The 25,553-nt window shown below is 33.3% G+C and overlaps 1 protein-coding gene across 13 annotated transcripts in view; it reads right to left on the bottom strand.

Moving 5' to 3' along the window:
• Positions 1 to 3,095: 3,095 nt before the first annotated feature.
• LOC139496346 (pyruvate kinase PKM-like) overlaps positions 3,096 to 25,553 on the bottom strand; it is a 39,768-nt gene continuing 17,310 nt past the window's right edge. For 4 of the 13 annotated variants that reach the window (XM_071284871.1, XM_071284868.1, XM_071284870.1 and 1 more), the window contains 11 exons: positions 20,446 to 20,602; positions 19,735 to 19,826; positions 17,040 to 17,159; positions 16,449 to 16,635; positions 14,906 to 15,048; positions 13,867 to 13,994; positions 12,720 to 12,870; positions 10,999 to 11,151; positions 10,280 to 10,446; positions 9,501 to 9,619; positions 3,096 to 5,480 (listed from right to left, as the gene is read on the bottom strand). In XM_071284871.1, coding sequence (XP_071140972.1) covers positions 5,164 to 5,480; positions 9,501 to 9,619; positions 10,280 to 10,446; positions 10,999 to 11,151; positions 12,720 to 12,870; positions 13,867 to 13,994; positions 14,906 to 15,048; positions 16,449 to 16,635; positions 17,040 to 17,159; positions 19,735 to 19,826; positions 20,446 to 20,602 — 1,734 coding nt within the window. In that variant the 3' untranslated portion in view covers positions 3,096 to 5,163. Of the gene's footprint in view, positions 5,481 to 7,454; positions 7,940 to 9,500; positions 9,620 to 10,279; positions 10,447 to 10,998; positions 11,152 to 12,719; positions 12,871 to 13,866; positions 13,995 to 14,905; positions 15,049 to 16,448; positions 16,636 to 17,039; positions 17,160 to 19,734; positions 19,827 to 20,343; positions 20,394 to 20,445; positions 20,603 to 23,157; positions 23,173 to 25,553 lie in introns of those variants that run through there. The other 9 variants (XM_071284873.1, XM_071284872.1, XM_071284869.1 and 6 more) reach the window with 5 other exon arrangements.

Raw genomic sequence — 25,553 nt, 5'->3', positions numbered from 1 at the left:
TGCTGATATAAATCTATGATATAAGTTTCATAAAATACTGGTATGAATTGAACACATTTGAGCACTAACAATGAAATTTTCCATATAATGAATGTTTCCAAGGGCATTTTTAAAAACAAGAATGTGTCCATAGTACATGGCTGCCCCATAGCACTAACATTTTCTATGTTCAGCATACCATGAAAATGAAGTAAAATCTCTAATTTGGCATTACAATTAGAAAGATCATGTCATAGGGAACATGTGTACTAAGTTTCAAGTTGATTGGATTTCAACTTCATAACTAGAGGCTCTCAAGAGCCTGTGTCACTCACCTTGGTGCATATTAAACAATGGACACAGATAAATTCATGACAAAATTGTGTTTTGGTGATTGTGATGTGTTTGTAGAGCTTACTTTACTGAACATTCTTGTTGCTACAATTATCTCTATCTATAATGAACTTGGCCTAGTAATTACAGTGGAAAATATTTTCTAAAAATTTATGAAAATTGTTAAAACATGATAAAGGGCAATAACTCCTTAAGGGGACAACTGACAACTTTGGTCATGTTGACTTATTTGTAGATCTTAGTTTGCTGAACATTATTGCTGCTTACAGTTTATCTCTATCTATAATAGTATTCAAGATAATAACCAAAAACTGCAAAATTTCCTTAAAATTACTAATTTGGGAGCAGCAACCCAACGACAGGTTGTCCGATTTGTCTGAAAATTTCAGGGCAGATAGATCTTCACTTGATAAACAATCTTACCCCATTTCAGATTTGCTCTAAAAGCTTTGGTTTCAGAGAAATAAGCCAAAATCTACATTTTACCCCTATGTTCTATTTTTAGCCATGGCCGCCATCTTGGGTGGTTGGCCGTGTCACCGGACACAAATTTTTTTAAACTAGATACCCCAATGATGATTGTGGCCAAGTTTGGTTAAATTTGGCCTAGTAGTTTCAGAGGAGAAGATTTTTGTAAAAGTTTACAGACGACGGACGCCAAGTGATGAGAAAAGCTCACTTGACCTTTCATGTCAGGTGAGCTAAAAAACTACGACCAAAAACTTTAACCTGAAGGGAGACTTACCGAAGTACAAACGGACGAAGGAAAGAACAGATGCACAGACCAGAAAACATAATTGATTGGCACTGATTTTTGAACCTGCCAATAAAGACTTAAGATACAATTTTCATAAAAATCTGGCAAGAATTGTACGTGTCAGAGTGTTAACAAGAGCTGGACAAACAGACAAATGTAAAATCTGTCAAGAATTGTACATGTCAGAGTGTTAACAAGAGCTGGACAAACAGACAAATGTAAAATCTGGCAAGAATTGTACAAGTCAGAGTGTTAACAAGAGCTGGACAAACAGACAAATGTAAAATCTGGCAAGAATTGTACATGTCAGAGTGTTAACAAGAGCTGGACAAACAGACAAATGTAAAATCTGGCAAGAATTGTACATGTCAGAGTGTTAACAAGAGCTGGACAAACAGACAAATGTAAAATCTGGCAAGAATTGTACATGTCAGAGTGTTAACAAGAGCTGGACAAACAGACAAATGTAAAATCTGACAAGAATTGTTCATGTCAGAGTGTTAACAAGAGCTGGACAAACAGACAAATGTAAAATCTGACAAGAATTGTACAAGTCAGAGTGTTAACAAGAGCTGGACAAACAGACAAATGTAAAATCTGACAAGAATTGTACGTGTCAGAGTGTTAACAAGAGCTGGACAAACAGACAAATGTAAAATGTGGCAAGAATTGTACGTGTCAGAGTGTTAACAAGAGCTGGACAAACAGACAAATGTAAAATCTGGCAAGAATTGTACATGTCAGAGTGTTAACAAGAGCTGGACAAACAGACAAATGTAAAATCTGGCAAGAATTGTACGTGTCAGAGTGTTAACAAGAGCTGGACAAACAAACAAATGTAAAATCTGGCAAGAATTGTACATGTCAGAGTGTTAACAAGAGCTAGACAAACAGACAAATGTCCAGTATTTCTGTCTGCTGCTGTGCTTTTCACAGGGGACAATAGAGATTTGATATGTTTGCCAATAAGACAACTATCTGTCATAGTTCAAATGAATTATAGTCTATAGTAGGGCAAATCACTATGAGAAAAATAAGTCTGCTATAAAAGGCCTAGAAATGACAAAATTTGTGAAACATTTCAAACAGAGAAACTATTGGCCTAGTTCATAACAATTCAAGAAAAGAAAATTTCTGAAATAAATGAAGCAGCAAAATCCACGGACAGGCAGATTAAGAATGTATCAGAGTTCGACCTTTTTTGTGATGTTGGGTCCACGGACAGGCAGATTAAGAATGTATCAGAGTTCGACCTTTTTTGTGATGTTGGGTCCACGGACAGGCAGATTAAGAATGTAGCAGAGGTCAACCTTTTTTGTGATGTTGGGTCCACGGACAGGCAGATTAAGAATGTAGCAGAGGTCGACCTTTTTTGTGATGTTGGGTCCACGGACAGGCAGATTAAGAATGTAGCAGAGGTCGACCTTTTTTGTGATGTTGGGTCCACGGACAGGCAGATTAAGAATGTAGCAGAGTTTGACCTTTTTTGTGATGTTGGGTCCACGGACAGGCAGATTAAGAATGTATCAGAGTTGGACCTTTTTTGTGACGTTGGGTTTCCATTATTGTCATCTCAATACAGACTAATATAGATTTTTTATAATGTATATGATATTGGATATTGGATAATGACACTATAATAAACTATTTACTGTGGATTCATTTATTTTCGTGGGTATCAATTTTCGTAGATTCAGTAAACATTGCAATTTCGTGGTTTAGCCGAAGTCAGCTTCCTAGCCTATAGAACATTTGTATTTCGTGTTTCGCCTTTTTCCCACGGAATCAACGAAAATTGATATCCCACGAATAATAATGAATTCACAGTACTTACTTACTTACTATAGATAAATATGATTTTGTTTGTGTTGCTGGGTTGCAGTCATTTATCATCTCAATACAGTTTACTATAGAAAAACGTGAATTATTTTTGTAATGTAAGGTTGCCATCATTGACATCTCCATACTGCATATTCTAACTTTATTGGTATAAAACAGGGTTAAATTGCTTGTAGAAGTTTTATTGTTCATATGGCACTACAATTTGCAAAATAAAAAATAAATTATGTCTAGTACACACATATTCACAAGGTTGATGACCTGTTACAATGCTGATACAGAGCTAAAGCTATTTAGTGTTAGAGGTATTTTACAATACATGACGGTGGTACACCCAACAGAGTTACTACAAAGAGCTCAAAAGGAAAGATGTGTTTTTGGCAGTTTCAATATGTATTTATTGGGTAATTTAAAGCTATTTATTATCCACACAGCCAGCAAGGATTAGGGATCAGGTTTCAGAAGAAACGAACAGGTCCCTTAATTGCTTGTCTGTGTACATAAAATTGGGACATATTTTGAAATTTTTATAAATATTTGATTTTTTATCATTGTTTTTCAAATGACCAAGTGGGAAGAGTTTAATTAAAACACAGAGAGAAAAAGTAAAATAAACCAAACATCAAATGTCTTAGTTTTAACTATTTAAGATATGTTTACATCACTTATGAAAAGCATGTTATCTCTATCACCATACACAAGTGCAAAACTATGCTTATTTCAGTCAATAAATCTAGAAGCTTTTATGGGAATGCAAACTTCAATAACCAGAACTTTTCACCAAAGCGATTCAAATTTAAAATAAATTACTATTAACTTTAATAATCAATATCAAAACTTACTAAACTTCTTTTAATATCAGAAAAAAATGTCTTGACTCTTGGTCTGTAAATATTTAAAAAAAAAAGTGTTATTTGTAGCTTGTGGGAAGCTTCATTTTGCAAATTGAGGCCAAATCATAATTCAGAGAAAGTTTAAATGTCTAATCTCTAGAAAATAACAACAAATAGCACTTTATTATCTAATACAACATAAAATATAAAAATGTGGAGAGGACACATAGCACTATTTTCAGGCCTGATGTAAGCCATAGAAAACAAACCATAACTTAATAAGTGTTGGTACATAGAAGATCAGTCTTTGATAAAAAGTTTTAAACAACAATATTCATAAGTTTAACAACTATAAAAATCATGCACCAATACACTTCATTATGCTTTTGTAAATGAAATCATCTTGCTATACATCATTATTGGCCTAATTAAATGTTTTTATGTTGTTGGTTTTTTTATTGTGTTATTTTTTTTTTTTTTGGGGGGGGGGGGGCTTCTATACTAATACACATAACAATTTAAATAACAAAGTAATGCAATCAGGGCAATCAGTTATCATGTTTCATTCATAATATGGTTGTACAGAAGCAAAGGAAAAAGATAACTAAATAAGATCAGCCTTAAAAATTTCTAAAAACAACCTTCAAAATTGTAAAATCTCATGAAAATAGCTGCTTAACATAAAAATAAAATTGTTTACTACTTAGGGGCAGTAACTCTTGTGTGACCGAGTATTAATAACATTTTCACCTGAATTCTGAAGAATAGAATTGATATCAAATAATAACTCTACTATACTTTTAAAGAACCATGCCAAAAATGTGTTGACCACAAGATTCAATATCAAAATACAATGTATTTATAACAAATAAATATTATGCAAAATATCTCATTTTAACCATTCAATGTTTGTTTTACTGGAAAGAAAATCACATATCAAAATTTTTAAGAATTTCATAAAAACCTCAATGCTATACCCCCATCTCCTTTTTTTTTTATAGAGCATCCTAACCCCTACTAGCAATCTTATTAACCTTAAATTCCTCTTTAAACATTATTTGTAACAAATAGCAAAGCTGGATCTGAAAAGCAAACCAATATATAAAATAGCTATTGCTGAAAAGAAATGTTTACATTTTTTTTTTAAAGAAAAATGAAATCTAATTTGTATGGTTTCCTTGTATTCAACAAATACACCTGTTCATTATAAAACATGATGTCACAGCATTATTACTTTATTACGATTTAGTAATGGGAGCGTATGATCTACATAACTGTCACATGACTATAATCCAATCAAAAATCAACAAAAAAACAGTGGCAGAAAACTATTCGTTAATAAATAACAATGTCCATGTACGTAACCATGTAGCCGTTAAACCAAGGTCAGGGAATACAACTTTAGAAGAACTTAACATCTCCGTCTATAGACTTGGAGCTGCCTTCAGACATACTCAGACTCTTCAGAGAGTCGCCTGAAGTTATCTTATTGAAGCTTGGTACACTTTTTACTCCTGTGATTGGTTCTAGCATGTCCTTCTGTCTGGTGTCCTGACAATTAATCACTCTCATTGTATTGGTCGAGCCAGAGCCTGGTTTCCAGCCAGTTACTATGACAACTGAATCTCCTGGATTGATGAACCCTCTGTGCATTCCTACGTTGATACCCATATAGATTCTACGATCTACATCTACTGTCCATTCACTCATAACAGATTCTATAAATAGAATAATATGCTATAAATACAACGTTCTATAGTAAACATTTTTTATTGAGATATTTTTTTTAAAGTTAGTTTGTTTTTCAAATTTACAGAATTCAGATCTATATCAGCAGAAAAATTAGCTTAAATCATGTTCATAAAATGAATACAAGTACTAAGCAAGCAGAATGAAAAGCAACATAAAATCTACATGCAACAATATCAAAGCAAACAAAATAACAAAGTTGTTTCAACAGTTGGAATCACATAATGTTAAAACTTACAATTAATTAAACTATCCAAGTATTGAAAGGAATCATGAACTAATTCATCGATCATAAAATTGAGAAAGGAAATGGGGAATGTGCCAAAGAGACAACAACCCGACCATAGAAAAAAACAACAGCAGAAGGTCACCAACAGGTCTTCAATGTAGCGAGAAATTCCCGCACCCGGAGGCGTCCTTCAACTGGCCCCTAAACAAATATATACTAGTTCAGTGATAATGAATGTATATCTGCCTTATCATATTCCTCATACAAATCTATGAATCAATTTATGAGACTTTCATGATTTTTTTTACAAAATGTAAAGACAACATTCTGCTAAGGGCTATTTCAGAAAAAAAATGTATGAGGGTTGGAAGGTATTTTGTTTCAGCACCAGCCACACAGACAATTGTAATTGAGAATCATAGTGCATTACAGTATAAAAAGTTATTCTAATACTCATCACGCATATATCATTAATGTAAAGTGCCTTCCAATCCCCACCCAACCCCCTTTCCCCGAATTTTTTTCCTGGAATAGCCTGAACTTATATAATTTTCAAAACTCTTCAAATTTTTCCATACTTGGTGTTCTGCAAACTTCTATCAATCCATGTTTCTTTGACTGTGGCATCTTCTCTCAATTTTTTTTATATAGTTTTTAAGAGATCTTAAGATTTCTATCATATGTATTTATCGATACACCTTATTGCTATTTGTCACCCATTACTTGACATCATAAAAAAGTTCCCGTAAAATTTTGACATCATAATTGTAAATATTTGACGCCACAATGGAAAAGTGATTGTTGTATGATGTCAAAAGTTTAATCAGGAATAGCAATAAGGTGTATTCAAATTTAAAACAAAATTTCCCTGTTAAAGGAAAAATGAGAGCTAAGTCAGTACATGACCAACCTATTTTTATTCATAACCATGATTTGAATAATCTCGTAGACATGGTAAAGTTTTTAACAGTAAACAGAACAAGGGTAAATAAGGAACAGGCAAAACCCACACCAACTAACAGGTTCAAAGCACTGTTATCAAATATCCAATAGTTTAGTAGAAAAATTCAAAATTTCCAAGGGAATTGTTTCTTAACTTGATAGTTTTTTTTCAAATAAGGGCAAAACTTCAAATTGGTCAACACTTAACTATACTAAAATTATCTTGCAGACTTTTTTTATTCAAGGGACATAACCCTGGAATGACACTTGTTATTAAAACCTCCTTGAAACATTGCTTAAACTGCATTGGCTATTGCTGATGTAATTAAACTAAAAAAAAAATCACAAAATATTAAGTAAACAGGAAGTTGATGAGCAGTGGATGTAAAACCTATCAAATGATATAGTATGCTTACATAATGTTGGCTACCAAGTTTTAGAAAGCTCTGATTTGTAGTTTTCTGTGAAAAACTTGAGGAAGATTTCAGGAGAGAGGGACACATTGACAAAGTAAAACCAGTGTACTCCCCTCCTTTACAGTGGGGATACAATAAAGAAATAATAAACCTAAATTGGAGAAAACACAAACTCACTTGAAAACTAACAAATGAAATTCTAAAGTGGCTATAATATGTCCTACACTATTTCTACCTAGCTCATACAAAATTTGAAGGATAAGTCTAGGACTTATGTATATTCACCTATTAGGAGTGCACAAATGAAACTACGTACAGCTTCACTAGCAAAGTGATATAACAAACAAAGAGTAATAGAAAAGATATATATTTTTATTATTAACAAACAAGCGAGTTGAGAGAGCAGCAGCAATAAGCCATTTCGTGTTTTATTATTCCTTTGGCACAAATAAATAAATATTACAATGTATGAGGTAGTGTGCATCATTCTCTACTTTGTAGAACTTCTGTTGATGAACACAAAATAAGATATTTTTTTCAAAATTTGCACTAAGGCACTGACTTAGGTCTATAAAATGTTCAACATTTCTTTGACCGAAAGAAAACTAAACTAGTTAATCGTTATAGTCTGATATGTTTTGTGTTCCGACGATGGGGTCCCCATCTTTGGCAGGGGTGCTTATTATTCTCATTGTATTTGTATATCCGCTGCCACATTTCCAGCCAGTAACGATAACTATAGGGTCTCCAGTCTTGATAAACTTCCTCACTCTGCCTACGGAGAGTCCCTTGTAGATCCTTTTATCCATATCCTCAGCCCAACCACCTGCTGTCTTAGGTTCTGTGTACAAATAAAGCAAACACAAGCACATTGAAGCATGCAGGGTGAAGGTTATAAAAGGAACCAATGTGAAACTCGTTGTTTTTGTGTTTTTTTTTTTTTATACAAGATGAATAAAAATTTAGAAAACATTTTTAAAGAGGGAGAAAGTTTGCAATTTGCAAAAGAATTATGATAGAGTAAATTTTCAAGTTTGTTGACTAAAACATTGTAAATGACAGATGTCAAATGTTAGCTAATGAAAGGCAGCAATTTGGTATTTTCTTTTTACCGAAAAATGCATTGCTGAAAATCATAAATAAACTTTGTTTTCATTAATGAAGAAAATTACGCCAATATTGATTGCCAATTTTTAAATGCATTTAATTCAAAGAAGAAAGAAAACATTATCGGTACATTGATTGATGTTTTCATATAAGGCAAGATCCTTGTTTGAAATATTTACAAAGACTAAAATTTGTGTTACTATTCAACTTGGCAAATATGGCCCAAAAAAATTGTCAATAAAAATTAACTGGTTTACAAAATAAGTTTCACATTGGTTACAATGTCATTACTACAGCTAGATCATATCTGATTTAAGCATTTATAAAGTAAAAAAGCATGCTATAGCCAAGCTATGTGTTAAAGCTATATACATCCATATATGTGTGCATACCTGCCAACTGTCACTATTTGCGGGGGATTTCCCCCATGGAGGCTCCTAAATGGAAATTTTGAAAGAGCAATTTTGTCAACAATGTTAAACAAAACAATTACTCTAACAATGGCTATAGGCTTGTTAAAGTATGAAGAAGCCAAAAAACAGCATTAAAATATATTTGAAGGCCCCTTGAAGGTTTAGTGAGACTATGCTAGCCATCTGGCACATAAATCCCCCATGGGCATTTTGAAAAGTTGGCAGGTATCTGTGTGAGAACATTGTTATGCAGTCATCAAACTTTACTCACTAACCTAAGGACTGTTATTGAATCAGGGATTTATGCTTAACACCATAAAGCTTGTCTCCAACAAAGATTTACTATTGACAGTCAGTGTTATGTAAATGTTTGATGACTACTGCAGTGCTAATTGTACCCTTCACATGCAACATGCAAAGGTCAAAATAGAAGCTACTTTTGTGATCAGAATTTAAATTTAATTTACTAACATTGGAATCATTAATGTTGGTTAATGCCAATTTTTGTGAAATGATGCAAAATTGCATTTTTGTTGATACAAATGTAATTGGTTTCATGATTTTCAGAAGTCAGATGTGGGGCATTCCAATATTTATTTTCAAATTTCCCGATTAAATGCAACATCTATAACTGTAAGTGCATTCCATAAAAATGTTACAAAAATGAATAAAAAAATCAAACCAAAAGCTTGTTTAGCTTGTAATTTACAGATAAAAATTCTAAAACATCTAAATAAATGCAAACTCTGCAAAAGGTGAAATTTTGTTATCTAAAAGCATTACTAACATCCTACATCAACACAAGCTTTGTTCATACTAATATAAGATTTCGTTTTTTATCTTACCTGTCTCTAAAGGATCACCTGACATGATATCACTTACCGTTATAATGTATAGGGAACACTCCTCTCCACAGATGACCCTGTCGTGCTGTCTGGGCATTTCTTGTAATGGCAAGTATAGGACAACGTGGACGATAGGCAGATATCAAGTGAGCAGATCTACAATATAATTACCTCCCTTTATAAAATTTCACTACTATGACAACTTTCATGTTTACAGACCCAATTATATTAAATTTTTTCCCAATAATTTTAGACAAACATCCAAAAGTTATAATTAACAAAAATTTCTAATAATTCAAACTATTAGTTTGTAATAATTATTCAAATTGCAAAGGATTATTTGTCTCTACATGTCTTCCTTGTTTCTACACTTGTCCCTATATATATATAAATAAGATATGGTATGATTGCCTATGAGACAACTCTCTACAAGACACAAAAATGACACAGAAATTAACAGCTTTAGATCACTGTATGGCATTCAACAATGAGCAAAGCCCACAACATTAGTCAACTATAAAAGGCCCCCAAAATGACAAATGTAAAACAATTCAAACAATTCTATGATTTTTTATGTCAAGAACCTTGTCAATGGTCATCTTTAGTTATATCTTAAATTTTTCTAAGACAATATAGAAAAACAGTTCAAATATCTAGAATTCTACACCTTTTGGTCTCAGGTGGAGAGTTGTCTCATTTAGCTATCATACCACATCTTCTTATTTTTATAATAAATTGTGGTCTCAGGTGGAGAGTTGTCTCATTTAGCTATCATACCACATCTTTTTATTTTTATAATAAATTGATAACACCAACCTTCCAGAAGTTGTAATGACAATAATAGCAGCAGCCATACATTTAAATGAAGCTTCTACAGCAGCTATAGCCACAGTGTGTGTAGGTTCTGTTGGTGTAGGGGTGTGTTTCCTCAACTCCTCAAACAACTGGGTGTGAAATACTGCTGATTCAGCCTCTCTGCAAATCTATAATGAAAACATGGTTTTAAATTCTGTAATGATACACAGGGAAATTTCATGTGAATATCACCTCAAATGAGCTAAAAGTGAAAATCATGAGAATTGATTTCATGGGTCATAGTTTCACGTGAATCTCGACTAATTTTTTTTTCTGTAACTTCATGCAAGATACATGTGAATAATTTTGTTTATGTTTAATTTTATCACATGAAATTTATTAGAGCGAAATTTGCTTGTGTATAATTGCACATATCCACTGCATATGAACTCTGGAAGATAGTTGATGCATTGGCTATCATACTGTATCTCCTTATCTTTATGTGTAAACAAAATTCTTTAAAGGAAAAAAACTCATTTGTAAACTGCTTGTATTAGTTTCTAAACGTTTTTTACAGAATAATGGTTTGTCATTTACTGGATTTGGCCATCAAAGTTCAACATGATATACTTAGGAAATCAACAAAACCCTCCTGTTGATGACTGTAGAATTGGCATTAAAACTTATATCAAGTACAAGATAAAACCACAATTAAGATGGATCAATTCAATGACTTTTACCTTGTGCATTATTTTGACTGCTTCTAATGGATAATCTCCCTTTGCAGTCTCCCCTGACAACATGACACAATCAGCTCCATCTAGGACAGCATTGGCTACATCACTCGTCTCTGCTCTGGTTGGACGAGGTTTCTTAACCATACTTTCTAACATCTGAAAAATATATACACATGGGTAATATAAAATAACATTTCACTGTTTACAATAATTTTTTGTGGACTCCTATATGTTAAATGAAATAAGAGACCTGATATTTGAAATAAACAAGAATGTGTCCCCAGTACACGAATGCCCCACTCGCACTATCATTTTCTATGTTCAGTGGACCGTGAAATTGGGGTAAACCCTCTTATTTGACATTAAAAATTAAAAAGATCATATCATAGGGAACATGTATACTAAGTTTGAAGTCGATTGGACTTCAACTTCATCAAAAACTACCTTGACCAAAAACTTTAACCTGAAGCGGGACAGACGGACGAACGGACGAACGAACGAACGAACAGACGGACGGACGCACAGACCAGAAAACATAATGCCCCTCTACTATCGTAGGTGGGGCATAAAAATGTACTGACAGATTTTATAAAACCTGCTATGAAGGTGATATACAATATCAGGTTTCAAGTATTAATAGTCATACACTGTAGACCATGTTCACCAGTTATTGCTACTACAAACATACAACATTTTAAGTTTTCCCACTGAACTGTAGCCCATAGAAACAGTTTTCCCACTGAACTGTAGCCCATAGAAACAGTTTTCCCACTGAACTGTAGCCCATAGAAACAGTTTTCCCACTGAACTGTAGCCCATAGAAACAAGTTTTCCCACTGAACTGTAGCCCATAGAAACAGTTTTCCCACTGAACTGTAGCCCATAGAAACAGTTTTCCCACTGAACTGTAGCCCATAGAAACAAGTTTTCCCACTGAACTGTAGCCCATAGAAACAGTTTTTCCACTGAACTGTAGCCCATAGAAACAGTTTTCCCACTGAACTGTAGCCCATAGAAACAGTTTTCCCACTGAACTGTAGCCCATAGAAACAGTTTTTCAAGACAGTCATTTACTAAAGATTTAAATTCACCGCAACAAAAAACCAGTCATTATTTTTTTCATTGCCTCAGTTGGAACAAAAACTTGATGAAACAAACCTTAGCTCAATTAAAATGCACATACTGTACAGTGATAGTCTGTCAGAAAGATTCTAATGGTTTCCTTTTTATCAGTGGAACAACAAATTTCCTTTACAATGGCTCTCTGAACCTTAGACTAGAGGATATAATGTTTATTTCTGTATGAAACACTGTTATACAGGAAAATATGCATGTTGATAACAGAAGAAGGTACCCAAACAGTATTTTAGGTATTTTCCAATAATATTCATTTTCACCTGGAGAAGTTATATTCAGTGCACTAAACCAGAATTTAATTTCATAATGTATATTCCTGTATGAACACAGTTATTCAGGTAAATATGCCTGTGTATTATCTGAGTGTTACATATAAGTGACAGTTATACAGATATATTTGCCTGTGTATTACATGAGTGGCACATATAACTGGTTTGCCTGTGTATTACCTGAGTGGCACATTAACTGGTTTGCCTGTGACCTGAGTGGCACATATAACTGGTTTGCCTGTGTATTACCTGAGTGGCACATTAACTGGTTTGCCTGTGACCTGAGTGGCACATTTAACTAGTTTGCCTGTGAATTACCTGAGTGGCACATATAACTGGTTTTCCAGACCGATTACATCGACCAATCATCATTTTCTGTGCTAAGAATACTTTTTCTGGTGGGATTTCTATTCCCAAATCTCCTCTGGCAACCATAATACCATCTACTGCATCTAATATCTCATCAAATCTGAAATATAAAGCAATAATACTGTTATAGGGCTATATTTCATATGTATAAATAGTGTTTTTTTGGATGGTTTTACAAATGTCTTTTTTTGGGCCCTTTATAGTTTGCTGTTCCGTGTGAGCCAAGACCCCATGTTGAAGATCATACTTTGACCTATAATGGTTTACTTTTACAAATTTTGACATGGATGGAGAGTTGTCTCATTGGCATTCATACCACATCTCTTTATTTTTAAAAGCCTACTAACAGACTGTAAATTTCGTTCAGGTTGTTCCATAAAAAAATACATGCCTTTTATATTTGTTTTCCTGAAATTTTATTGTTATAAATAAGGCAGCAAGTTCTCTCTTTTAAATTGTTTCACATACTGTTGATTTGTTGTATCATACAAACTGTTTCATTCATAGTGGCACAGTGCAAATCAATGGAAAGTCTGTATTATTTCAGATACAATATTTCATGATTTTAGCTGATTGATACCAAACAAATATGCTACTGCGGATTCATTTATTTTTTCGTGGGTATCAGTTTTGTGGATGGAGGAAAACTTGCATTTTCAAGGATATTTGAAATCTTGGTTTGATAACGTCTACTTGTAAAACCTATAGAAAAATTTGTTATTAGTTGAACATATCAGTGAAACCAATGAAAAATTGGTATCCAACGAATAATATGAATACAGTATGATATACTTCATAAGAAATGTCTAGTTTACTAACTGAAGGACTAATGAGAACAAATTACTTCATCTATACATAAACTTTTAAAGCTTACGTTTTCATATGGGTTTTGTTCGTTTTTTTAATGAAATGACATATAACTTGTTTCTCTTCATTTTTTCCTATGATGAATAATTGTCTCATTTCCCATCATGCAAGAGGTTTATACTTTTGTATCAGTTTGTAACCACTTCATGGCTCTTCATTTGAGCAAAAAGCAATGGAGAGTCACTTTTTACCTTCCATTACTTTTGTTTAAGCAATAATCTAGACTTACTTTGCCACTCCTTCATGGTTTTCTATTTTAGCAATGATTTTGATATGTCTTCCCTTGTCTCCCAGAAGATCACGGATTTCTTTGATATGAGATGCACTTCTTATAAATGAAGCAAATACCATGTCTACCTGTAAAAACAAGCAAAAATATAACTTGTTTTTTTTTGTGCTGAGGCAGAGTAAATCAACTATCAACTAATCTATGTAACAATTATATGACGTTCTTCTTTATCTTTGGGTACAAAGCCATGTTCTTATTCGAATAGAACATGGGCTGCACGTGATTGTCGTCACAATTGAAATTGCAACGTCAGATGAATTTTGAACAACGCCAGAGATCAAAATGGACACTTTTGTTGGTGTTGCTTGCTAGGAAATTAAATAAAATAATTCTAAAAGTAAGTTTAAATGTTTCTGTTCTTTTTTTTTATTGAAAAATCAATTTGGTGACATTTCGAGCGTCTATTATAGGTCCGCTTTGAAGTTCAAAATATTCCTATTAGAATCGAAATAATCCTATCATGCCATGCTCTATGCTCATTTTAACATGGGTAGGCAATATATTTGTAAACATTTAATACCTGGCTAACGCTCAGTATTAAGATATTAACAAATATAATGCCTACCCATGTTAAAATGAGCATAGAGCATGGCATGAAAGAATTATTTCTTAAATAATCAATTTCTTTTTTTCTTGCATCTATTTTTAGAAATCTTTATGATGTAATACCTGAAAAAGATGCGACAAAAATTATTCATGGGACAGACAGACAGATGTTAAACAGAATACCCCCATTTTTTTAAAGCAGGGTTCTAGTTATTTACAGCTTAGAGGCTAAATATCTTAATGTGGTCCCTACTATAAACCATGTTTCTATGTTATGATATGTTATGAGTAACGATATTAGTGACCAAGTAGTCTTAAGTTGTTCATCAACAGTTCAAAATCACTAGCTTGTCAACACTATGGTTGTGAGTTGTGAGGATCAAGAAACGATCTACACATATATATTGATGTATAAATTTTGTACAACACTAACCCCCTGGTCCACACCAAACTGAAGATCCTTTTTGTCTTTATCAGAAACAGCAGGTAAATCTACAGGTGTTCCAGGTAAATTACATCCTTTCTTACTGCCAAGGTCACCACCATTCTCTATATCACATAGCAACCAGTCAGCACCTGAAATAACAAACATGAACTAGGTCAACTAATCAAAAGTTTCAAAGTCAGTAGACCATGAGTTGTTGATGACTTATATGTTAAAGTCTAGACCATGACTTGTTGATGGCTTATATGTTAAAGTCAGTAGACCATGACTTGTTGATGACTTATATGTTAAAGTCAGTAGACCGTGACTTGTTGATGACTTATATGTTAAAGTCAGTAGACCGTGACTTGTTGATGACTTATATGTTAAAGTCAGTAGACCATGACTTGTTGATGACTTATATGTTAAAGTCAGTAGACCATGACTTGTTGATGACTTATATGTTAAAGTCAGTAGACCATGACTTGTTGATGACTTATATGTTAAAGTCAGTAGACCATGACTTGTTGATGACTTATATGTTAAAGTCAGTAGACCATGACTTGTTGATGACTTATATGTTAAAGTCAGTAGACCATGACTTGTTGATGACTTATATGTTAAAGTCAGTAGACCATGACTTGTTGATGACTTATATGTTAAAGTCAGTAGACCATGACTTGTTGATGACTTATATGTTAAAGTCAGTAGACCATGACTTGTTGATGACTTATATGTTAAAGTCAGTAGACCATGACTTGTTGATGACTTATATGTTGAAGTCAGTAGACAGTGACTTGTTGATGACTTATATGTTGAAGTCAGTAGACCGTGACTTGTTGATGACTCGTATGTTAAAGTCAGTAGACCGTGACTTGTTGATGACTTATATGTTAAAGAAATAAAGTAAGTAAGAAAGACCCTTACTGAGAGCTGGACCAAATAATCCTTATAGAAATGAGAAGTACCTATACTTATGAATCTACATACCAAATATCATTGGGAGCTTTGTTCTTTCAATTCTAATGTTGTGTAAAGGATGAACTTAGGCGAGGTTTTTGAATTTGTGTCATATGTTCAGACTCTTTTGTGTTTTTCCATATAATACAATGTAAAATATTTTGCCCCATAACACCCATTTTTTTTTTTTACATATTAGACTTAATAGCTCATGAAAGGTCATTTACCAAAATTTTATAGGATTCTTGATTTTCTTTCTTCTGTTTTGAGACGCAAATAATACCCAATGCAAATGTAAGTTAAAAGTCTGAGTCAGCCTTTTCCCGCCATATTTTAAATTTCGAATATATCTCGAAAAGGAGGTCCATGACCTATCAATAATTTTACCTTATCTTTATCTTCTTGATGCTCTACCAGCTTATAGTATCAATTTTAATTTCTTAATTTCTTAATTTTTACCTAACTTCACCGAAGTACATCCTTAAGTTATATGAATATTGGTTGAAGCTTATTTGATTTATTGTACGAAGTGTTAACAGACAGACAGACATTGGTATACATAACATATCATGTTTTCAACGGTTGTACCTACCTTTCTCTTTAACCACAACAGATATAAGACCATCATCTATGAAGATACGACCTCCGACCTCCATAACCTTGGTGATATTTTTGTAATCAACATACAGGAGATCAACGCTACATTTTTCATAAAACTTTTCATCTGTTGTCAATTTAATCTGGTTCCCTGTTTTTAAAGTAACCTCAGCACTGGCTCCCTGTAAATAAAAAAAATCCTTTATTCACCATGAAGATTTCTTTAAAGAAAAGAGAAATACATGAAATAGTAAACATAAAATGGCTCACTATACTGTAAACCAACTAATTTTCAAGACTTTTAGGAAAAGAAAAAGTAAATTAAATAGGAATGTCGAGAAAATCTAAAACTTGGATCCTTTCTCGTCTTAATTAGATCAAGTAAATTTGAAAATTGCAAATTAAATCACTAGAATTGGGCTAGAAAGGGATGTAGACGTTAAAAATAGTATCAATGAAAAAAATATGTTATGCCCTGTTTTCATAATTTAATAGTTTAACTAGGAGAATGAATAAAAACTTACACAATAATATAAACAAGAAGTAAAATGGAGGTTTTTGAACAAAACTTATAACAATATTTTACCCCTTCTAGTAATCCTGTTCTGATTTCTGGACCTTTGGTATCCAGGGCAATGGCTACTGGTCTGGGATGACTGAACTTACTAACAGCCTCTCTGATGTTCTTGATTGTCTGACCGTGATACTGAAACATAAAACAAACATTATATTACGGGGTCACAAACACATCAAGTATGTATGTGTTGTTCATATATTTTAACATTTTTTTCTTTTAATAAGTAAAGTATTGGTTAAGGTTCTTCAGAAACTAAAATCTGTCTTAAACAGTGGTTAAAATAGCATGTTCTGTGCAGGTGTTTTATGTTGTTTTTTTTTAGTTTGATGACATAAGGGCTGTTCCAGAAAAAACACATGATTTTTCTTTGGATAGTTTCCCTTTTAGTCACTATGTGGCTTTTTATAGCCAGCTGTAGAATATATGGTTTGTGCACTGTCTCTCTGTGTCATTTGGTATTTTAGAGATAGTTGTCTCACTGGCAATTATATCACATCTTATTTTTATATTACATGTATTTAACGACCATGTGAAGTTCTTTCATCTGAAACAAAATTCATTTAGTCCTTAATATAAAGCAGTTGTCTATCCTATACAGTGGAAGATGCTGTGAATTTGAGGTAAAGAGTCCATTGGACATGGTAACCTACCTCGTATGTTCCATGTGAGAAGTTAAGACGAGCTACATTCTGAAGTAAAGAGTCCATTGGACATGGTAACCTACCTCGTACGTTCCATGTGAGAAGTTAAGACGAGCTACATTCTGAAGTAAAGAGTCCATTGGACATGGTAACCTACCTCGTACGTTCCATGTGAGAAGTTAAGACGAGCTACATTCTGAAGTAAAGAGTCCATTGGACATGGTAACCTACCTCATACATTCCATGTGAGAAGTTAAGACGAGCTACATTCTGAAGTAAAGAGTCCATTGGACATGGTAACCTACCTCATACGTTCCATGTGAGAAGTTAAGACAAGCTACATTCTGAAGTAAAGAGTCCATTGGACATGGTAACCTACCTCATACGTTCCATGTGAGAAGTTAAGACGAGCTACATTCTGAAGTAAAGAGTCCATTGGACATGGTAACCTACCTCATATGTTCCATGTGAGAAGTTGAGACGAGCTACATTCTGAAGTAAAGAGTCCATTGGACATGGTAACCTACCTCGTATGTTCCATGTGAGAAGTAAAGAGTCCATTGGACATGGTAACCTACCTCGTACGTTCCATGTGAGAAGTAAAGAGTCCATTGGACATGGTAACCTACCTCGTATGTTCCATGTGAGAAGTTAAGACGAGCTACATTCTGAAGTAAAGAGTCCATTGGACATGGTAACCTACCTCATACGTTCCATGTGAGAAGTTAAGACGAGCTACATTCTGAAGTAAAGAGTCCATTGGACATGGTAACCTACCTCATATGTTCCATGTGAGAAGTTGAGACGAGCTACATTCTGAAGTAAAGAGTCCATTGGACATGGTAACCTACCTCGTATGTTCCATGTGAGAAGTAAAGAGTCCATTGGACATGGTAACCTACCTCGTACGTTCCATGTGAGAAGTAAAGAGTCCATTGGACATGGTAACCTACCTCGTATGTTCCATGTGAGAAGTTAAGACGAGCTACATTCTGAAGTAAAGAGTCCATTGGACATGGTAACCTACCTCGTACGTTCCATGTGAGAAGTTAAGACGAGCTACATTCTGAAGTAAAGAGTCCATTGGACATGGTAACCTACCTCGTACGTTCCATGTGAGAAGTTAAGACGAGCTACATTCTGAAGTAAAGAGTCCATTGGACATGGTAACCTACCTCGTACGTTCCATGTGAGAAGTTGAGACGAGCTGCATTCTGAAGTAAAGAGTCCATTGGACATGGTAACCTACCTCGTACGTTCCATGTGAGAAGTTGAGACGAGCTACATTCTGAAGTAAAGAGTCCATTGGACATGGTAACCTACCTCGTACGTTCCATGTGAGAAGTTGAGACGAGCTACATTCTGAAGTAAAGAGTCCATTGGACATGGTAACCTACCTCGTACGTTCCATGTGAGAAGTTAAGACGAGCTACATTCTGAAGTAAAGAGTCCATTGGACATGGTAACCTACCTCGTACGTTCCATGTGAGAAGTTAAGACGAGCTACATTCTGAAGTAAAGAGTCCATTGGACATGGTAACCTACCTCGTACGTTCCATGTGAGAAGTTGAGACGAGCTACATTTTGAAGTAAAGAGTCCATTGGACATGGTAACCTACCTCGTACGTTCCATGTGAGAAGTTGAGACGAGCTACATTCTGAAGTAAAGAGTCCATTGGACATGGTAACCTACCTCGTACGTTCCATGTGAGAAGTTGAGACGAGCTACATTCTGAAGTAAAAGGTCCATTGGACATGGTAACCTACCTCGTACGTTCCATGTGAGAAGTTGAGACGAGCTACATTCTGAAGTAAAGAGTCCATTGGACATGGTAACCTACCTCGTACGTTCCATGTGAGAAGTTAAGACGAGCTACATTCTGAAGTAAAGAGTCCATTGGACATGGTAACCTACATCGTACGTTCCATGTGAGAAGTTGAGACGAGCTACATTCTGAAGTAAAGAGTCCATTGGACATGGTAACCTACATCGTACGTTCCATGTGAGAAGTTGAGACGAGCTACATTCTGAAGTAAAGAGTCCATTGGACATGGTAACCTACCTCGTACGTTCCATGTGAGAAGTTAAGACGAGCTACATTCATTCCCTCTATCATCATCTTCTGTAGAGTAGGAACTGCCACACAAGCTGGACCTGTAAATTATCAAAAATTCTATTGATTATAGAATCTCTATTCATAAAATAAAATTACAATCTTTATTGATAGAAACCCTTGTTCATGTCGTTAAATCTCTAGAACAGCCCTTATCACTTTTGGTTGAATGTTTATAAAAGTTCACAATATTGTGAAAAGTACTGGTGAATACTTTAGGTCAGTGCCATGTTTGTTTGTTACAAATTAGCCAATGGTTAAGATAATGTTTACACCTTTTGTTGACTGTTTGTTGTCTTAAAGAAGCTATTTAAACAGTAACTAAAAAGAATGTGTCCATAGCACACAGATGCCCCACTCGCACTATCATTTTACATGTTCAGTGGACCGTGAAATTGGGGTCAATACTTTAATTTGGCATTAAAATTAGAAAGATCATACCATGGGAAACATGTGTACTAAGTTTCAAGTTGATTGGACTTCAACTTCATCAAAAACTACCTTGACCAAAAACTTTACACATGTGCTCCAAGTGAGATCTAGCATAGGTTTACCTACCTATGGTACAAATGATGCCACTCATGTTTACCTCATGTGGCTCAGAATCGATGTTCAGTTTACACATGTGGTCCAAGTGAGATCTAGCATAGGTTTACCTACCTATGGTACAAATGATGCCACTCATTCTGACCTCATGTGGCTCTGAGTCAATGTCCAGTTTACATATGTGCTCCAAGTGTGATCTGGCATAGGCCGCCTGTAGTTGTTGCGCCTGCCTGTAATAGGCCCCTTCCTGCTCCATTGTGTCCAAATCAAACTACAAATAAGCAACGGTCACAAAATGTTACTTGACGGATTAAAATAAATGTCATTTGTTAGATTTCTGTAGTATTATATAATACTTGTATATCAATATAAAAAGTCATTACTTATTCATTTGCAGATTAAATTAAATGATCAATGTTGAGGAAATGTTTTTAAAGTTGAAACGGTAAAACCTATTCCAATTCAGAAATTATCACATTCTTTATCAAATAAAATTGTAAACTACTTTTAATATAAAATGACTTAAATGTTCCTGCCCCCTCCACCAATTATTCTCAGTAGGATGAAAATCTCCTTCAATTCTAAATAACTATTAACAACAAGCTAAAATCAACCTAAAATTCCAAGAGTTGTTTCACAGTAATTAGGTCAGGTTTTCTCTGAAAACATATAATGGGACTAATTTTAGGATATATACCTATTTCTGAATAGACTTTGGATTTCCAGATCACTGGCTACATTTTCTGACCAGAATTAAATTTAAAGAATACAAGCATTTTTAGGAGAAAATAGTGGGTAAAATCTGGTTTTATATCTAGCTCAACCTCCCTCTTGTATGACAGTTGTTTTATACCGTATATAGTTCTGTTAAATTCATAAAATTGGATGAGCAACCTGACAGACATAATTAGGTTACTGTGACGAACTTAGAACTCGCGCTACCCATTTCCCAAAAAAGAAGACAAACCTTAGATGTTATGTCCTGCAGATCCAAACCAGAATAACCCTATTAAAATTATTTTAATACATAACATGTATATAAACATGTTTTGCATTTATAGTCTAAATTAGCACAGGTATATCAAAATAGTTCCCGTCAATAAACATTGTTATGAACTGTGAACATTTCTCATTTGATTTGTTTTACATTTGTCACAGTTACAGTCCAATCATTTTGTAAAATTTGGCTGTAAATCTGTTCCAGAATTTATATACACCCCCCAAAAAAAACCTGGACTTTCAAAATTATGTTTATTTTTTTATCAATTTTGAAGGGTTGTGTGCAAGTTTTAAGTAAGTTCAAGTCTCTGAGGATAGAGGCCCCTCAAAAGAGGTTCCACTGAATTACTATAGATCCATGTATGTATCATCTTTTATCTTTTTAGAAATTATGTAGGTTTAACCTGTTGCTTTATCTATGAACCATAACATAACTTAGACATGAATAGCTGTGTTACCTTCGTTTGACCAACTATATCCTGTTTCCATTTAAGGTCAAAACCAGACCATATATATCTATTTTTAGCATGACAGTTGATCTAAATCAACTTTATTTAAGTATTTCAATTAAGATCTGTTTAGATAAATTATAAACACAGATATAAAGTTTTTAAATAGAACACTACAATGTCACATAATGTGTTTTAATGTGTCAAGTCTATTAATAAGTCAGTGTAAGGGTAAATTATCTGAATTGGTGGTATCTATTATGCTCAGTTATCTTTGACTTAACTTTCATAGCTATGGAGAAATGGTATATAACAGATTCTAATTATAAGGTAAACCAGATGTAATGTGAGCTATAGATGCAATTGACAAAATTTGAGCAACAGTCATACCCCTTTTGATCCCATGTTAGAGGTCAATGTAAAAAAATTCCTTATTAAATCAGCCAAAATCACTTTTAAACTATCTATTACTCAGTGATCAAACCTTATACATATTAAGACTGTACAACTTGTAGTTGCTTACAAAAATGTTACATTAATTTGATATATATATACATGTATATGTATATGTGCATGACAAATTTTAAAATTACAAGTTTTCGACAAAGAAGAAGTAGAACGTCCAAAGAACTGAAAATGTGTCACATTGTATGGTGTATAAATAACATGTTAAAGCTTGGAGTCACATATCAAAAAGCAAATTGACTTGTAAGTTGTAGCTAGGGAAAATGAAACAGACATGTGTTGTGGACAGACAGAGGGTAGCCAGAATAGCCCTCCTCAGTAATGAGGATTATTGATAATGATCCTTTCAATAGCAGATTTCTTCATAGGCGCCCTACACCAGGTTTCCTGTTTTATCAAAATCATGCTTTTAATGTAATTGTACCTGAGTAAATAGTTTTTTCTGATATCGCATAGATGTTCATTTTTCCTTGCTTATTTTCAGTACTTAACATAATATTTGAAAAGCTAAATATTTGTCTACAGAATTGCAAATTTTGAAGATACAATTAACTTACTGTGGATTCATACAGTCTACACTAAAATCTTTTCTAACTAACAATCCTAAAACCAATATTCCGACACTTATGAAAAACTTTTGAAAATACTTACTTGTCAGAATAAAATTTAACTATATATTTGAGGTTCCCCTTTATCCACAGAAATCCATAAATAATGAATCCACAGTATATCATATGTCAGAAGCGACAGCTTTATAAATATTTGAAATAGGCAGAAAATATAAATAAAATACTTGAATCAAGAGTTTAAAGTATATACTATTTTGGCATGAAATATATATATGTTTAAATATAACAAAAATGCAATATCAGCTTAAGAAACATATCATTAAAGACCTCGCGTGCTATCTTACTGTGTCCAATGGTATCTGTAAACAACAATCACATCCTTAAAATCATTAAATATTCTATGGCTCATAATAAACAAATCCTGAAAGCCATACAAATCCTTAAAATCATAACATATTCTATATAGCTCATAAAAAACAAATCCTGAAAATCATAACATATTCTATAGCTCAAAATAAACAAATCCTGAAAGTCATAATACTTCCTCTGGATCACATTTAACCTTGAAATCCTGAACTTTATAATATATATATATATATAAATTCAGTCACTTATTTATCATGAAATATTTATATGATGCTAACTGATAAATAAAAGTTATAAAGCTGTGATAGAAGAGTTGTCAAGTAGAGAAAAGATTGGGGAATAACATTTATTCTAAGGATACTTGTTTCATGGTTAAACCTAAGTCTGCTGTTAGCCACTAGTAACATGTACCATACTAGTAAAGATTTATGCATACTAGTAACATGTAATTATTTGCTTAACTTTGTTTAAACACATGTATAAGACATCAGGCTGACATTATAGAGGAAATTATCTAAACAAACTTTTAAAATGTCAAAGGTGCATGTAAAGGTTTGCTATTTGTTACAAATTTCCTGTCTGAAGTTTAAATGAATTATGAAAGTTCTATAATGCAAAAAGTGTAACCCATAATTATATAATAACCAATTATAAAGCAGGCTCTGAAACAATTAAATTTTAAATTAAAGAGAAGATAAATATTGAAATGCCACAGTATTGAAATCAATATGTAAAATCATCATTACCTTCTTTAAAACACCATTTTAAATCTCCAATAGTTTTTTAAGTATGAGTAATGATAAAATTGAATGTCACAGGAATATATATATTGCATGGGCTGATCTTATCCTTCAATTATGTAAATAGGTACATGTACACCTACCTGTCAGTCATTACGTACACCTTTGTTCTTTCCCACAAGAACAGGTACTTTGTCATTTTTTCAAATTTTTGGTAATTTGCCATTTTAGGGGCGAAATTGTAAATTTAATGATAAAATTGAGGGACACATTTTTATGTTATGCAATATTTTAAGTAGAATCTGTGAACATTTTCTCACTGGACAATTCCTAAGATTCAGAACATTCTTTACCTCAAGTACAGATACTTTGTCATTTTTGGTAATTTGCCATTTTAGGGGCAAATTGTAAATTTAATGATAAAATAAAGGGTAAAATTTGTTGTGTTATGTAATATTTAAAGCTGAATCTGTGAAAATCGTGACAATTCCTAATATTCTGAACATTCTTTACCTCAAGTACATTTTTGGTGATTTGCCATTTTAGGGGCAAAATTGTAAATGATAGAATAAAGGATACTATTTGTTGTGTATAAATGTAATATTTTAAGTTGAATCTGTGAACATTTTCTCATTGGACAATTTATAAGAACCTGAACATGTCAAAGTTCTGCTAAATTCAAAAGAAAGTAATCTTGTTTAATCTTATTTGTCTGAAAAATATCAAATATAAAGAGATATGGAGACAACTAACCACCAGAAATCAATTAAAAAAGATATATAAGTAATTATAGTTCAGTAAAAGTCAGATATATAACCTAAAAGAAATTACCCCCCCCCCCCCCCCACTTTTTTGTAATATTTGTTTTGGCTTTTTAGACTTATAAAGAATTTTTGTTTTCAAAAAAAATGCCTGAACTGCAGAGAAATAAAGCTGTAAATCTAACTTGAAAATTGAAGCATGTCCCATTTAAATGCAAATAAATCTTCAATATATATCAATCACATGCTATAGAAAATGGTATTTGTTCAGTTGAATATCCAGTGATTACAAGGTCAGAGGATCAAATCAGGAATGTCTTATGTTAAAATAAAATGATACACACTTTTAAATAATGCGCATATTCATTTTTCTTTGAGTGAAGGGCAAAATGAAAACTTAAATTAATGTAGAAATTGAAAAAAATGCAACTTCATCATTGTTCATTTGGCATAAATTTGTAAATTATTATGACTACAGTATCATTCTAACAGACATCCCACATAACAATATCAACTAAGGGAATCTGAGAATCAGTGATAAAATGTAGCAAGGTTAAAAAATTATGTCCACAATAAAAGGTTATTAAGCTGTTCTCACCCACAGTCGATCTGAAGCCTTCATATTACATAGAAAAATTCACTTACCCCTGTGTGACAGACAATATCGGTAGTGAGGTCATTCTATATATACCACGACTATGAACTAACAGTATGTTTATGTGACCAGTTAATTAGTATATACACATTGCACTGTTAGCATGTTCTCTAGTGATTTTGATTAACTACTTATTGTGCTTCCCTCCCCCATGATCTAGAGTTATAAGTCAGGCACTTATTATTAGCTGGATATAAATATAAAATGTGACTTGAAAG

This window comes from Mytilus edulis, chromosome 11, assembly GCF_963676685.1.
Source record: "Mytilus edulis chromosome 11, xbMytEdul2.2, whole genome shotgun sequence".
In the NCBI taxonomy this organism is placed as follows: domain Eukaryota; kingdom Metazoa; phylum Mollusca; class Bivalvia; order Mytilida; family Mytilidae; genus Mytilus; species Mytilus edulis.
The sequence above is the reverse complement of the archived record's forward strand: the minus strand, read 5'-3'. Positions and strand labels throughout refer to the sequence as shown.